Consider the following 15,765-nt stretch of genomic DNA (forward strand, 5'->3'; position numbering starts at 1 on the left):
AGCTTGAGGTCTTCAAATCTCAATTTTGACGATTTCAATAACTCAGTCATGGGTTCGGGGTTGTTATAAATGTGTATGGGTAGGGTTTTGTGGCCTGCCTTGTGCAGGAGGTCAGGCTAGATGATCATATTGGTCCCTTCTGACCTATGAGTCTATGAGTATTATTGTCATCTTGATACAGAGAAATTTTGATGTCTTTTTCTTTCTTTGGCGGGGTTTTTTTAAATGTTTTTCGGTGGTTTTTTTGTTGGAACCAGAAGTGCAAGTGCTAAAATACTGTGATATGCAAAACCAAGGGTCCACTAAGCATCTCAATCCTTAAATGCTTATCTGAGCTACACTCAAACTCTGAACCTTATGAAGTTCTTTCATAATTAGCTCCAATACTTTTTCTTATCTATTACCAAGCTCTACAAAATTAGACTCCTAGATGTGGAATACTCCTAGATGCGGATGGCATAAATTTCACAAGGTGTATCTGTAACTACCACTATCTTGGCCAACATACCAGGGATTGAACGGGGGAACTGTATAATTGAAAAAGAAAATGAGCTAAAGAGCCAGCTGGGGACTGTAACAAATGCTTACTCTCTGGATCCGACACAGAGTGGGATACAGAACACAGACTTAAAGCTATTAATATGAGGGGTTATTTTTATTGATATTCATTGTATTCGAGTGCTTCTTACATACAAAGCTTTGTCAAAAATAGGTATGAAGGATGGGAATTTTTCATGGGAGCAGGAAGAATCTGCAATAAAAAAAAGTTATATAACCTTGTAGAGGGGATCTTTTACAAATAAAGTTGGTTGTGATGTGTCTCTGTCCTACCTAATTTATATGAGTCAGATATGAGTTTATATGAGTGGTATTTGGTGTTAACAGTTATATATAGCAAAAAACAAAACTCTTGACAGAAGGTCTCATGTTCTCCAGTGTTACTTTCTTGTTTGAAGAAGAATAATTGTGCAACATTGTGATATGTGACATGCCCCTTCCTGGTTTCAGGGACAAGTAGGTAGCAAGAGACTATGATTTGTGAAGGACTTTTATGCTGCATGGGCAAGTGATATATATCTTGCTTTTTTTTATGCATCTACCGTCGACAATAACCCTATGACAAATACATAACGAACACTTGAATTTATAAGATAGATAGATAATCACATACAACGTTTGTTACAAAGGGCTCTCTTATTTTACAGGACATCAAAAGTCAAAGCAGTGTTTACTTTCTGGGAAGTGCTGCTGCCAGCAAGTCATTTTGCTTGTCTTGAAAAGCTATGAATTCTTCTTTTGTGATAACTGGTTGTAATTATTTAACAGTTGAGCAATTATCTGAACATAAGTCTGTATTGGATAAATCTCTTTCTCTTATATAAGCAAATCTGACTGTTATAGAATGTAAATGTGGTTCTGAAGAATTACTATGATTTATTTTTTTTAGAAAATGTAATTACAACACTCGTAGGCAATTCTAGTTGTTTTAAATTAATAAAAAAATTGCAGTCTGCCTCTGCACCAAATCTTTCCATGAATAAGTTGTAAAAATGCAAATGTTTATCCTTTATGAAGAAAAATAAGTGTTGACTACAAAATGGAAAAACTTCAATGTTTTTCAGCATTATCCTTTCTCTGTAGCACTTCTATAATGTCACTTCTGGAACTCTAGATAAAGAAGTAAAATTTTCCTACTTTCAGTGACTGATATACTGCTGCTTTTTACAAAAATCTGCTTTTCACTTGAATTTCAAATTTAGTTGTATCTCTGAACTATGCAGATGTGGTGCACAGTGCCCACAAGGAGTTGGATTGCAGTGGAGGGTGATGATACTTTTCCAGGATCCACCACAATCTCTGAATGTGGATAACTGGATGTTTCTGCTATGATGGTCAGCAGTGAAATAGTGCTGTTTAAGCCACCAGTCCTGCAAAGACGCATAGGGAACAGTTCCATTAAATTCATGATGAATACTCACGATACATGAACAACAACATAATAGCAAGCAAATGCATAAGACTTTATGTGATTGTGGTCTAAAGCAGTGGTTCTCAAAGCTGGTTTGCCGCTCCAAGCCAATGGGGGCTGCGGGAAGTGCCACGAACCTGCAGACGTGGCAGGTAAACAAACCTGCCTGGCCCGCCAGGGGCTTTCCCTGAACAAGCGGCGGACCGGCTTTGAGAACCACTGGTCTAAAGAGTTACCATATGAGTGGATCACTTCATGTGTCTTAGAACAATTTTCTTTCTATCTTCAGAATTAAGAAATAAGAGAGTACTGCATTGATTCACATGTGGATGGCTCTCTTTCCAACCAGTAGGGTTAGAAACTGATAGGGTTACCAGAGAAGTGCCAGTGTGGTTTACCACATACTGCCGGTTCAGTCCAACTCTCACAGTTTGTGTGAGAATACTACTGAGAATTGCCAAAATTACTATTGCCTGCTACTTTTAGACCACAGAAGATTTTTCTGCTGTCTCAGAGAACGTTTGGAAAGTTATATAGCACAGTAGCTGTGATATTCATTAAGATAATTGATTAGTATTCTGTATGATTTTAATATTTTTCAGCCCTTATGTAAACTTAATTTTTCAATGTGTTAGGGTGTTCCAAACTTTACATCTCTCAGATCCTCTTTCTAGCATACCAAGAAAGCAAAGTATTGTAGTTGCAAAATAATTGATAATGTAATATTGAAAACACTGTTTTTTTAAACTACAAGAGTGGCTTTCATTAAAAAAATAGATTACGTTTTCATGAGTACAAAGCAAAGATGAGTGAACTAGTCAGGAATGCTAAGTAAGCTTTCTTTCATCAGATCACTTGCCTCCTGTGTTGTAATTAACGTTCAGGGGGATTGCAGCAGAGCAGTTTTTTTAGAACTTGTTATTTAGCATGAATGGTGTGTGGTCCCCCCCCCCATTTTTTTCATGGTAAATTTTAAACAGAAGATTTTAGTCTGAGATGAATTTAAGAAGTATTGAATGCCTCCTGTTCTACCCCCTCCTCCGCCATTGCATTGACAAAACATGTTGACTGTCCTTGACAGTTGAAATGCTAGTAAATAAACACAATTATGACACAGTTGGCATCGCAGAGACCAGGTGGGATAATATACATGACTGGAATATTGGTGTAGAGGGGTATAGCTTGCTCAGGAAGGACAGGCAGGGAAAAAAGGAAGGAGGTATTGCCTTGTATATTAAAAATGTATAGCCTTGGACTGAGGTAGAGATGGAAATAGGAGACAGACTTGTTGAAAGTCCCTGGGTAATGATAAAAGGGGTAAAAAACAAGGGTGATGCCATGGTAGGGGTCTACTACAGACCACCTAACCAGGAAGAAGAGGTGAATGAGGCTTTTTTTAAAAACTAAAAATCATCCAAAGTACAGGACTTAGTGGTAATGGGGGACTTAAACTACTCAGACATCTGTTGGGAAAATAACACAGCAGGGCACAAATTATCCAACAAGTTTTTGGAATGTATTGGAGACAATTTTTTATTTCAGAAAGTGGAAAAGGTTTTAGGAGACAGGCTGTTCTAGATTTGATTTTAACAAATAGGAAGGAAGTGGTTAAAATTTGAAAGTGCAAGGCACCTTGAGTGAAAGTGATCATGAAATGATAGAGCTCATGAGTCTAAGGAATGGTAGGCGGGAGAACAGCAAAATAAAGAGACTGTATTTATGGATTTCCAGAAGGCAGACTTTAGCAAACTCGGAGTTGGTAGGTAAAATCCTAGAACAATTGAAGACAGTTGGCAGTTTTTCAACAACACATTATTAAGGGCACAACAGCAAACTATCCCACTGCATAGGAAAGATAGGAAGTATGGCAAGAGACCACCCTGGCTTAACCAGGAGATCTTCAATGATCTAAATATCAAAAGAGAGTCCTACAAAAAGTGAAAATTATATTTATCCTTTGTAATTTCATCTAAACAAATAACACAAGGGTGTAGGGACAAAATTAGAAATGCCAAAGCACAAAACAAGATCAAACTAGCTAGGGACATAAAGGGTAATAAGAAAACATTCTACAAATACATTAGAAGAAAGAAGACAACAGGATGGGCCTGTTACTCTATTGGGGGGAGGGAATAATGACAGAAAATGTGGAAATAGTAGACGTGGTTAATGACCTCTTTGTTTTGGTTTTCGCCAAGAAAGTTGGTGGCGATTGGATGTCTAACATAGTGAATCCCAGTGAAAATGAGGTAGGATCAGAGACTAAACTAGGAAAAGAACAAAGTTAAAAATTACTTAGACAAGTTAGATGTCTTCAAGTCACCAGAGCCTGATGAAATGCATCCTAGAATACTCAAGGAGATACTTGAGCCATTAGTGATTATCTCTGAAAAGTCATGGAAGACAGGAGAGATTCCAGAAGACTGGAAAAAGGCAAATATAGTGCCAATCTATAAAAAAGGATATAAGAACAACTCAGGGATTACAGACCAGTCAGCTTAACTTCTGTACCCGGAAAGATAATGGAGCAAATAATTAAGCAATCAGTTTGCAGACATCTAGATGATAAGATAAGTAACAGTCAGCATGGATTTGTCAAGAACAAATCACGTCAAACCAACCTGATATCTTTCTTTGATAGGTTAACAAGCCTTGTGGATGGGGGGAAGCAGTAGATGTGGTATATCTTGACTTTAGTAATGCTTTTGTTACTGTCTCGCATTATCTTCTCATAAACAAACTAGGGAAATGGAACCTAGATGGAGCTACTATAAGGTGGGTGCATAACTGGTTGGAAAACCGTTCCCAGAGAACAGTTATCCATGGTTTACAGTCATGCTGCAAGGGTATAATGAGTGATGTCCTGCAGGGGTCAGTTCTGGGTCCAGTTCTATTCAATATCTTCATCAGTGATTTAGATAATGGCATAGAGAGTACACTTATAAAGTTTGTGGATGATACCAAGCTGGGAGGGATTACAGGTACTTTGGAGAATAGGATTAAAATTCAAAATGATCTGGACAAACTGGAGAAATGGTCTGCAGTAAATAGGTTGAAATTCAATAAGGACAAATGCAAAGTACTCCACTTAGGAAGGAACAATCAGTTGCACACATACAAAATGGGAAATGACTGCCTAGGAAGGAGTATTGCAGAAAGGGATCTAGGGGTCATAGTGGACCACAAGCCTAATAGGAGTCAACAGTATAACACTTTGGAAAAAAAAGCAAACATCATTCTGGGATGTATTAGCAGGAGTGTTGTAAGCAAGACAGAAGAAGTAATTCTTCCCCTCTACTCCATGCTGATTAGGCCTCAACTGAAGTATTGTGTCCAGTTCTGGGCACCATATTTCAGGAAAGATGTGAACAAATTGGAGAAAACGCAGATAAGAGCAACAAAAATGAGCAAGGGTCTAGAAAACATGACCTATGAGGGAAGACTGAAAAAATTGGTTTTGTTTAGTCTGGAAAAGAGAAGACTGAGAGGGGACATGATAACAGTTTTCAAGTACATAAAAGGTTGCAAGAAGGAGGGGGAAGAATTGTTCTTCTTAACCTCTGAGGATAGGACAAGAAGCAGTGGGCTTAAATTTCAGCAAGGACGGTTTAGGTTGGACATTAGGAAAAACTCTCTAACTGTCAGAGTGGTTAAGCACTGGAATAAATTGCCTGGGGAGATTGTGGAATCTCCATTGTTGGAGATTTTTAAGAGCAGATTAGACAAACACCTGTCAAGAATGGTCTAGATAATACTTAGTTCTGCCATGAGTGCAGGGAACTGGACTAGATGACCTCTCGAGGTCCCTTCCAGTCCTATGATTCTGTGACCTTATTGGTTCTGTTTTGGGGCTTTTTTTCTTTGAGGCTATATTGCTTGCTACTGTACAGTCATCTGTGGATTTCTGAGGTGCCTTTTTTCAAGTATGCAGGTAATTTTATAGACTTAACAGCTATGCATATACCAGCTCCATCTATGTGCAGGCACTTCAGTTCAGATGTACTATCCGGCAGTCATTAGTGACACCAGCAAAGATGGATAAGGGGAAAAGAATAGTGTAGCCAATTAAAGTAACAGGTACACAGAATGTAGTTACTAAAGTTAACATTGGGCCAAGACAGGGTTAGACCCTCTACACTGTAAGAACTAGCTTGTAACTTTACATACTGTCCTGATTAAGGGTGTAGCTACATGCCTTCTGCCCCCAGGAGCAAACCAGACTAGACAACGAATTGTGACTCAGTCACCATTTCTCCTCTGTTTCCCACTTGCTCAAGGTGAAGAGTAAGTTATTTCACCCCTTTTCATGAAGCAGTTTTCCTGACTTTTGTCCAAATCTGCCTGTGATTTGACAAAAGTTGATCCAACTACCAATGCTTCTGCGAAACATTTCAGGTTTGATGAAGCAACAGCTTACGATGACACTGTTTTATTGTAAAATTCCCAACCAGCTATCCTCTGGAACCTTGGGTTCCGTTCCCTGCTCTGGCACACACTTCTTGAGTTGATCTCAAAGAAGTTAATCTCTCTGGGTCTCAGATCTTCATCTGTTAAAATAGGAATGGCGGCACTTTACTACTTCACAGGGGTGTTGTGAGGATAAATACCTAAAGATTGTGAGGTTCTCAGATACTATGGTAATAGGGGCCACTTAAGATCAGTAAGATCCATAGTGTGCTAGGGCGAGTCTGAGGTTGGGAAAGTAAGAGGAAAGCAACATAGAAACTTGGAAGGCTTAATCTTCAATTGTGCCAAATTCTAAAAAGAACAGTATGGAAAATGTGGTAACACGTTTTACAATTTCTTTCTTAATTGGAGAACTTAGAAAGCCTTGGATTTATTTTTCCCTGGAAAAAAATCTGCTACAGTCAATAAACTGTGAGGAAACAAATCTTCTTAACTTTTCTTTCCCTGCTCTTTGCAGAGTTACATTTTGTGCTTCTGAAACATCGGCTCATTTGAGACACTCAAAACATTACCTCATCTCTGCACTTACTGTTGCTGATTTATTACCAACAATTCTGCTGTGGATCTCCTTAGAGCAACTTCTTCATTTTGTCTATATTAACATAATAAACATTTCTTAATTAAGGCAAACATTCTAATTATCCTATATTTCTATATTTCAACTCCCCCCCAAGAAATCATGTGCCTCTTTACTTGTGAATGTAAAAAACGTATTTTAACGTTCAAAAGGGAAATGAGGTGTGGAGAAGGGCATGCAGTGTGGACTAGTGATTCTCAAACTTGTTAAGACCAAATACTATTTGCACTTCTGCCTCTGTCACAAATGAGGACTATTAATGAAACCTCTGTCCCTTTATATTTGTTGCTAGTATGGCTTTAGACTTTCAGGGTTTTGGGTAGCATCTTCTGACAAGACTACAGAGTATAAGTAATTTGTAGATTGTACATAATCAGAATCCAAAACAATTATTGAAATGCCAATCCTGATTCAGAGGAGAGACTCTGATCACCTGTTTAAATGTGGCGTAAGAAGTGGAGTACCAATAGCTTAGTCTCTAGGTAATCTCCTCTTTTCTCTAGAAGGGCCAGATTCAAGAGTTTCTCAGACAAGGCTTGATTTACAGCCTCGGTGCCAGCAAGATTAGAATATAGTGCTGGGTATAAAAGAAGATACCAATTTATGTCAACTGAGGATTTGGCTCTAAAAGTTCAGTATGTTACATAATTACTGTCAAAACTGAACATTTGTCCTGTAAAAAGTCAAATTTTTCCCCATGCATATTTCTTCCTCAACTAAATTGGTTTTTCAAAGGAGCACTGAAGGTATAAAATACTGTTATCTAAGAGCCAAACCACTGAATTCTTTATCTCCTTTCTTCCTGCCCATCTCATTGTTTTTCATTCTTTAAATCAAAGTTTGCTTTGGAAATTACAATAGCAGGCAAAGTAGAAGTGAAGTGAAAAATATTTCTGCAGAATCATGTTATGGCTTAGCTCTGACTACTAAAAAGCCTATTTCCACTTCTGATAGCATGGAAGGAAAAAAGCATTATGGATTTTAATTTCTCTCATGAGTTGCTATGCTACAAGCACTGCTCCTTTTGCAATGTAATTCTATATTCAAAATCTTTAGTGCCTAGATGAAACCATTACTACAGTTCATCCATTTTTCTCTCTGCTGAAACTTAGTTGGTGGTGACTTGGTGAATATTCATTATACGCTTGTTTTTGTTGCAGTGGCTCTTGATACATTAGTTCATCTTGACTGATGCCCTTGACTTTAGGGAATAAATAGCAAAGTAGAGGTAGGTGACAAGGATTGATTAGCAATCCTGCTTCTAAGCAAAAATGTAAAACACTTCTATATAAATCATTAGCCAAAGAGTCTGCAGAATGCATTTTAGAGGAATTAAGAACAATTTTTAAGGCTGTAAAGCACTCTTAGAACTGCCAAAATGCAAATCTTTACTTGATTATTTCTTGTTCATGGTTCACTATGCCATTTGGTACCTACTTCACTCTTTGGGGAAATCCATTTTCTATTTTCTAGAAATTTACAATTTTTAGTTATTTGTTTCATAAGTTGCAAGGACCCTTGCAAGTTACTGTTTGGAAAGGGAACAAGAAGTCTTTCAGAACAGTATGGTCTGTTGTCTTAAGCACAGCTGTGTAAAACTGCACTTTTACTGAACTGGGATTTGTGTGAACATTTTCCTTCTATTTCAGATATATCTGGGTTTTCATCATGAGATTATGTTTGAGTTTGGGATTTGTTCATACCTGAAACTCAAAAGAGAAGAGAGCCCCTCAAAATTGCTTTTTGCCCCCAATCTAGTTTTGATGTGAAAACAAGAACTGACCTAGTTTTGAGCAAACCTGGGACATGGTTCAAAAACTGTCTAGAATATTTCAGTGAACCTGCTCTGGATTTGGCTTCACATATTTGATTTCATTGTAAACATTTTGCACCGTTCTAGTCTTGAGCTTCTAAAAGGGTTAATTATTTCTAATGATGGAGCAGTTTTTCCTTACAAGTGTACTGTCTGTACCCAAGGCATTGAGCATATCATTAAGATAGGTAGATACTTAAGAGGTATTATCTCACTTATCTAAATACAGTTGGAAGTAGAATTATTACATAGCAAAGGTTCTTAAACTGTGACCTGCGATGCAAAGTTGACTGGTCACATAATACCGGCTCTCCTCCTTGTTTCAAACTATCTTATTGCATCAAGGTAGCCAAATATACACTCAAAATACTTCCCTGATGTAAAATTTCCATCTAATCAATTGCTTTATTAGCCACAGAGATCTCATGCAGTCACAAATGCAGGAGGAGATAGTCCTTGTGCTCATCTTTGGAAAGATGTGGTGCACAGTATGAAAAGACTTGAATCTTAAGTATATAGAATCTCTTTCCTACAAGATATCACATAACTGAAGAAGAGAAGTCTTCTATTGACTAAGAAAAATCTTGTTTGTGTCAGAGCAACGCAATATTCTCTTTCTGGCTGGACAAATCCAATAAATGAATGCAGAACTTTTTATTTTTACTTGTAGGAAAATGGGTTGTCAGTAGACCATACTGTTTACTGTGGTGTATGAGGGCAGTAATATCACAAAGTGCACATGCTACTATGTTGGCTGAATGACAAGATCACCAAAATATACTGAATAGGAAAAGTTTGATTAGTAGTTTTTGGTGACCAGACTTAGACTAAGATATTGAAAGAGAAATTAATTGGTGTGAATTCTGTAGCATTCACTGAAGCATACCACAAATCATATCGTCATCTATGGAAGCGTGCTACGAAGTCTTGGCAAAGACATCATAGTAGCTTTGCAAAAAAGAAGAAGTGATTTAGAGGTAGCTGATGATTATTCCAGAAGTCCAAAAGTGACAGGTAAGACATCCTTTTGCTGCTCAGACTTTTGAGGCTCTTGCAGGATGTTTGCCACATATGTTTATGCTTGAAGAGATTATGGACCTCAGTTGGTTTCAAAGCAATGTTTGGTTTTCCTAGGGAAATACAGTCTCACACTCTGCATCAACTGCTAATTATTCAATGTCAAACTGGCTGGCAAAATGCTTACTGCAAACACTTAGAGGGGCAATGGAGAAAAATGAGGGAAGAACCCTGTAACATCATATAGCAAACTTTTTTCATTCAGGTGTGTACCACAAATCACCCTCCAGAATACTCCAAAGAGTTATTTCTTAAACCTCAGTTAAGAGTGAGAATTCATTATCTTAGCTCAGATTTAACCAAAGAACTAGATGACATAGCACAGAATAAGAAATCCACAACATAAACAATGCCAGGTGTTTTTGCCTCGACCAAAATTTGTATTGATTTGAAATTACAAGGTCAAAAGTAAATAGTGTTGTAATATACCGGGACATACCTGGTTGAGTAAATGGAGAAGAAAGGAAAATATTGATCAGTTATTAGATAATGTTTCAGAGAATTAAAAAAAATGAACAGTGGTTACATAATTTCTCTGAATGAAAATCATCATCTTTTTTACTAGCCTTGATGATACCAGTGAAATGGAGTCTGAAAACTACAATGATATTGTAAATAACTAATCTGAATATATATATTAGGAATAATATCCTAACATCACCACCAGCCTGAATCCAACCAATTTTTATTGTTGAATCTTTTGGAATTCAATAATATTGTGGTTAACTGTTCCTCCATATAGAATCATAGAATATCAGGGTTGGAAGGGACCGGAGGTTATTTAGTCCAACTCCCTGCTCAAAGACAGATTTTTGCCTTGGTCCCTAAATGGCCCTCTCAAGGATCATATCTGTCAGATCATGCATACAGGTGGTTTGGCTGATGTGTGAACAAGTGAGGGAGACTCACTCTGTCCCTCTCGCTTGTGGCTGTACTTGCTGCATCCCAGGCTTGGAGGCATAGGGCTGTGTGAAGCAGGCTCTGTCCCTATGGCAGAGCAGAAATGTTCCCATTATTAGTTAATTGTTCCCATTCTTATTATTCTAAATCTTATAACTATTCCCAGTCAATTAAGGCTCCTTTACCTTGCCAGAGTGGTGTAAAGGAGCCTTATTGTAAATGACAGTAACGGAATCCTCAGCTAGGAAGGTCTGTGTGCTTTCTTGCTCTTTTTTTTTTTTTTCCCCTGTGCCAGAGTGGCACAAGGGGGTTCGATTACATCTCAGGATCTATTTTACTTGTTCATTTAAAAAAATATGCAGGACAATAATTAGCAAAACTGTATGACTTTTATGTGTGAAAGTCTGGGCAATTTAAAGCGACATTCTGCTTTACAGAACACCAAACACCAAAATAAAATCTAATGTAATTTAAATGAAAATCCAGGATTACAAATGGAATGCAGGGTCTTGGTTACCAAGTATTTGTAACATAACCATCATGTGTTTAGGAAATTCTAAACCATTATTGTGATTTTTTTTCTGTATGGTAGTTTAAATAAATTACCACAATAAGTGAAACGTGATTATATTGCATTATTTTGACAAATAAAATATCCAGAATTTGGGATTTTTGTCACAGAATTCCCCCGGGAGCAACCAAATATATGATTTCTAAAGATAGCTACCCAAGATTTTAGAATCTGATGTGCCTTTCAAAATCTTGAGAGGTACAAGGTGTGCAACATGTTGTCAGAAGTCTTAAAAGAGCAATACTCCAATGTGGAAACTACAGAGCCCAAACTACCAAAAAAGGAAATCAACCTTCTGTTGGTGGCATCTTACTCAAATGATTTAAATGAATGTGCATTGGTCTGCACTTCTTTGGATCGTTATTGAGCAGAACCTGTCATCAGCACTGTATTCTGAGTTGTAGCTGAAATCAGTATAGATGAAAACATACAAAAATATTTAAATGATATTGTATTATTGTTTAATACTGCAGTAAAAACTGAGATTAATCAACATTTTTTTAATCTCGTGATTAATTTTTTTAGATCATTTTACAGCCCCAAACAATATATGTATTGATTTGTCTTGATGCTGGCTTATTGTCACTTGAGGGAAATAAATTTTGCTGCTGATACCCAAAGCAGCATCTGATTATATATTGTCTTACACTACTTGCTTATTTAAGCAAATCTCTATATGCCTCACTTTTTACAATAGCTAGTAAACAGAGGATAAAAAGATAGCATCATTTCTAATCCAGTCAATTTAAATAAGTAAAAGTGATTTCAGCAACTACATATGTCTGAGACCATGCAACAACTTTTGTGGTTTTTACAAATCATATTTTCCTATTTTAAATAATTTTTCTCACCCCAGTTGCAAGACCCATGCAAATAACTGACTATGGAGAGGAAAAGGCAAAGCTGACTCAAACAAAATGCTGTTAGATATACAAAGTAAACAAACTGGAAAAAATTGAGATAAAATTGTATCTCATTTCAGTTACAGTAACTAGGTATTACTTGTAACAACTGAGGATTGAAAAAAAAATTCACAGAAGATTTAGGTTGAAATGATATCTTTAACTATAGTGTTTAATTGCCAGTAGGACAATAATCAATTTAATCTGTGAAAGGCAGCTTAGAAGTTTTGACCTCTATTCAAGAAAGCACTTAAGGATATGCTTAAATTTATTCATAGGTTAAATCCCATTGAAATCAGTGTAGCTTAGATTCCTTACCTGAACTGAGATGCTCTCCTGAATTAGGGATTTTCATACTTGGACTGATAATGTGAAAAAAATGAGATAGCTTCTCTGAGTTAGTATTACTTTGAAGGATGACAGGGCCCACATATTCTGAAACAAAGTGGATACAGACATCAGCACCATGTATTTGCTGAGACTAGGCATCCAAAATACAATCAGATTTTATACAAGATGTCCCACTCTGCTGGGGGCTGAGATAAAAAGAAGAGATCATTTGTACTAGACATTGTTTATGTCTGAATCCACTTTGAGGTACTTATATGGCCTCCCCATACTTGCGTCTCCAATGTAGTTATCCTTACTGAGGTATGGAAGTACTATTATCCTAATTTTATGGATGAGATAAAGAGCAACTAAGTGACTTTCCCAGGGTCATACAATACATCTGTGGCAGAGCAGAGAACTGAACCCAAGTCTCCTAACTTCAAGGCTAACCCGCCAACCACTGCACTATTCCACCTTTCTCATCTGCCCTATGACTTTACCTTCTTGGGAGCAAGTGGAGCACTGCAAGAATTCTGGTCTTGAGGAACTCTAAACAGAATTTTTGAATATTTCATTTGTCTTTTTCACAAGCAAAGCAGAAGAGATTGGAAAGATGGCAAAATTCACACTTGCATACCAAAGAAATAAAGATAAACTGGTAGGTCTAATTTTAGGCCTTCCAGCATTGACCATCCCCATAAACAAATTGAATGTATAACTCACTTGCCACAGATAAAAAGAGATATAGCACAAACCGAATTTGAGTAATAAATAAAAGTTTAAATGCTAGGACTAAAGTTTAAGGACCAGATTCTCAGTTGGTATAACTGACCTAGTATTGGTGCAGCATGTATAAGGACAATCCAATTTGTTATGTATTGTTCCCCTTTCTATTATCTGTAAAATGAATTACTATGTTCAAATCTTTCTCTTTTCAGTTGTCTATGAGCACAGGTCAAGATTAGAAAAATCTTTACAGAAGGAAAGGCTTGAACATAAGAAAGCAAAAGAAGGTAAAAATCTTGTTTTTCATTTTTCTCAGTTATATGTGTTAATTTTATAAATTATGGATCCCTGTAATTCACTGGTAGGTCCACTGCTATAGACAGGTTGCTAGACACAGCATATTGTATTTCTATGATATAAATATATGCAAAACTCCATAAGGCATATGACCATTTGATGCATGTCATATGGTACTCAGTTAGGCCCCAATTCAGAAATTTGTGTGTTTAAAGTTAAGTACGTGCTGAAAATGCTTGTCCTGAATAGAGATGATTTGTGAATGTCCTTGAATAACATAGTACTGTTTGATTATGCAAATAATACATGTTTTTCTTTTTAAAAAGCCACCCTGTGCAAAAGTGTTAAGAGTACAATACTTTTGGTAAATTTTCTAAAATATTTTTCATGGTGTAAATGACTTGTTTGAAATGTGAAGGCATGAGGTAATGAAAGTCCACCCTGCAACCTTCCTAAAAATAGTTGCTGCTAGCTAGGCGATTCATAGCTTCAATTAAAGCAACTTGTTTGATACAAAAGATTAAAAAGTATTAAAAGCTGTTTGGGGTTTTCTTGCCCTAAAATCCTGGATGGTTTTGTGGTGCCATCTAGTGGACAACAATAAATCATTACTTTTGTAGAAGGCAGGTCATCTTTTTCAGAATTAGAAACAGGGCCGGCACTTCCATTTAGGTGGCCTAGGCAATCGCCTAGGGCGCCAGGATTATTGGGGGGCGGCATTTTGCCGGCGGGGGGCGGCAGGCGGCCCCAGGGGAGCTGCCGCAGTCGTGCCTGCGAAGGGTGCCCTGGCCCCGCGGCCCCAGTGGAGCTCCCGCAGTTGTGCCTGCGGACGGTCCGCTGCTCCCGTGGCTCCAGTGGATCTCCCGTAGGCACGGCTGCGGCAGCTTCACCGGAGCCGCGGACCAGCGGACCCTCTCCGCAGGCATGACTGCGGCAGCTCCACCGGAGCTGCGGACCAGCATGCGGGGCAGCGAAATGACCGTGCGCCTAGGGCGCTAGAAACACTAGCGCCAGTCCTGATTAGAAAATAAAGAAGAGTACAAAGGAACTCACAGTGAAGACGGGGTGGGAAGCATTTTTGTGTTTTTTTGCTTTTGGACTTTCCTGTTTTGTGGCTGAACAGGATTTTAAAGTGTTATCTTCTCATAGGAAAATGCACAACTTAACGTCCTCTTTCCTTTTAATAGAGCTACTGGGCCTTTAAAGGCAAGCTACTGGGCCTTTAAAGCTAGTACATAAGACTTCTGAAACATTTCATTTCCCACCAGTAGTCCCAGGCTTACCTTGCCATACTTTGTACAGTAGTGGCATAAACTGTTTTATATGCAAATACTTTGATGATCAGATTTAAAATTCATAGTATTTCCGCAGTTTTTATAGTTCCTCAGGAAAGCTGTAAATGCAACATTCCCCAACTTTGTAGCTACTTTGTGTGTGGAATTCCCATTTACAAGAAGGTTTTTTGACTTCAGAGTACTACAAACTCTGGCCCCCAAGCTTTTTTGTCACTGAAATATTTCTTTAATAGTCTCCTTTTTTATTATTTCCTAGACTTTCTTGTTTATAAATTGGAAGCACAAGAAACACTAAATAAAGGAAGGGTAAGTTAAAAAAAAATAGAATTGGTAGCAAAGAATAACAATACTACTCCATTTACAAAGGAAAGGATAGGGTATGTAATTAAAACCGTTCAAAAAGATGAGACTTACAAAACCCTAATTGAAATAGCTTGACTTATTCCACTTTTGTTATGTGTGTTAAATGCCCCCTGTTAGAAAGATCCAAATGATCTAGTAAGAGAGGGAGTTTCTTTCTAGGGAATTACTTAGGAAAAACAAACACTCCTCGGCTTATACTACAGTAGCTGAAGTTACGAGTACTCTTTTTATAATAGCTGTCTCCTATCAGCCAGTCTTGACTGGAGAAAACTGAATAAGGAGAAAAACAGAGATAAGAAGGTATCATAAATCCTGTTATTGCTGTCCTTTTCTTATTGGACGGAGCCAGAGTCTCATAACCAGGTTTCTTGATTTGGCAAGTTAAAATCCCCAAGAAAGTTTGGTTTGTGCAATAGCTGCCAGGAGGCAAGGTGAGACTGTCATTGGAAATATATTTGAGGTCTGTAAAGAACTCTTT

The 15,765-nt window shown here is 37.6% G+C and overlaps 1 protein-coding gene across 4 annotated transcripts in view; it reads left to right on the forward strand.

The window, feature by feature from the left end:
* Positions 1 to 15,765, forward strand: part of GOLIM4 (golgi integral membrane protein 4) — a 68,311-nt gene that overhangs the window by 27,650 nt on the left and 24,896 nt on the right. For all 4 annotated transcript variants that reach the window (XM_032776770.2, XM_032776771.2, XM_032776773.2 and 1 more), the window contains 2 exons: positions 13,545 to 13,619; positions 15,181 to 15,230. In XM_032776770.2, coding sequence (XP_032632661.1) covers positions 13,545 to 13,619; positions 15,181 to 15,230 — 125 coding nt within the window. The remainder of the gene's footprint in view (positions 1 to 13,544; positions 13,620 to 15,180; positions 15,231 to 15,765) is intronic.

Source organism: Chelonoidis abingdonii, chromosome 8 (assembly GCF_003597395.2).
Source record: "Chelonoidis abingdonii isolate Lonesome George chromosome 8, CheloAbing_2.0, whole genome shotgun sequence".
NCBI classification, from domain to species: domain Eukaryota; kingdom Metazoa; phylum Chordata; order Testudines; family Testudinidae; genus Chelonoidis; species Chelonoidis abingdonii.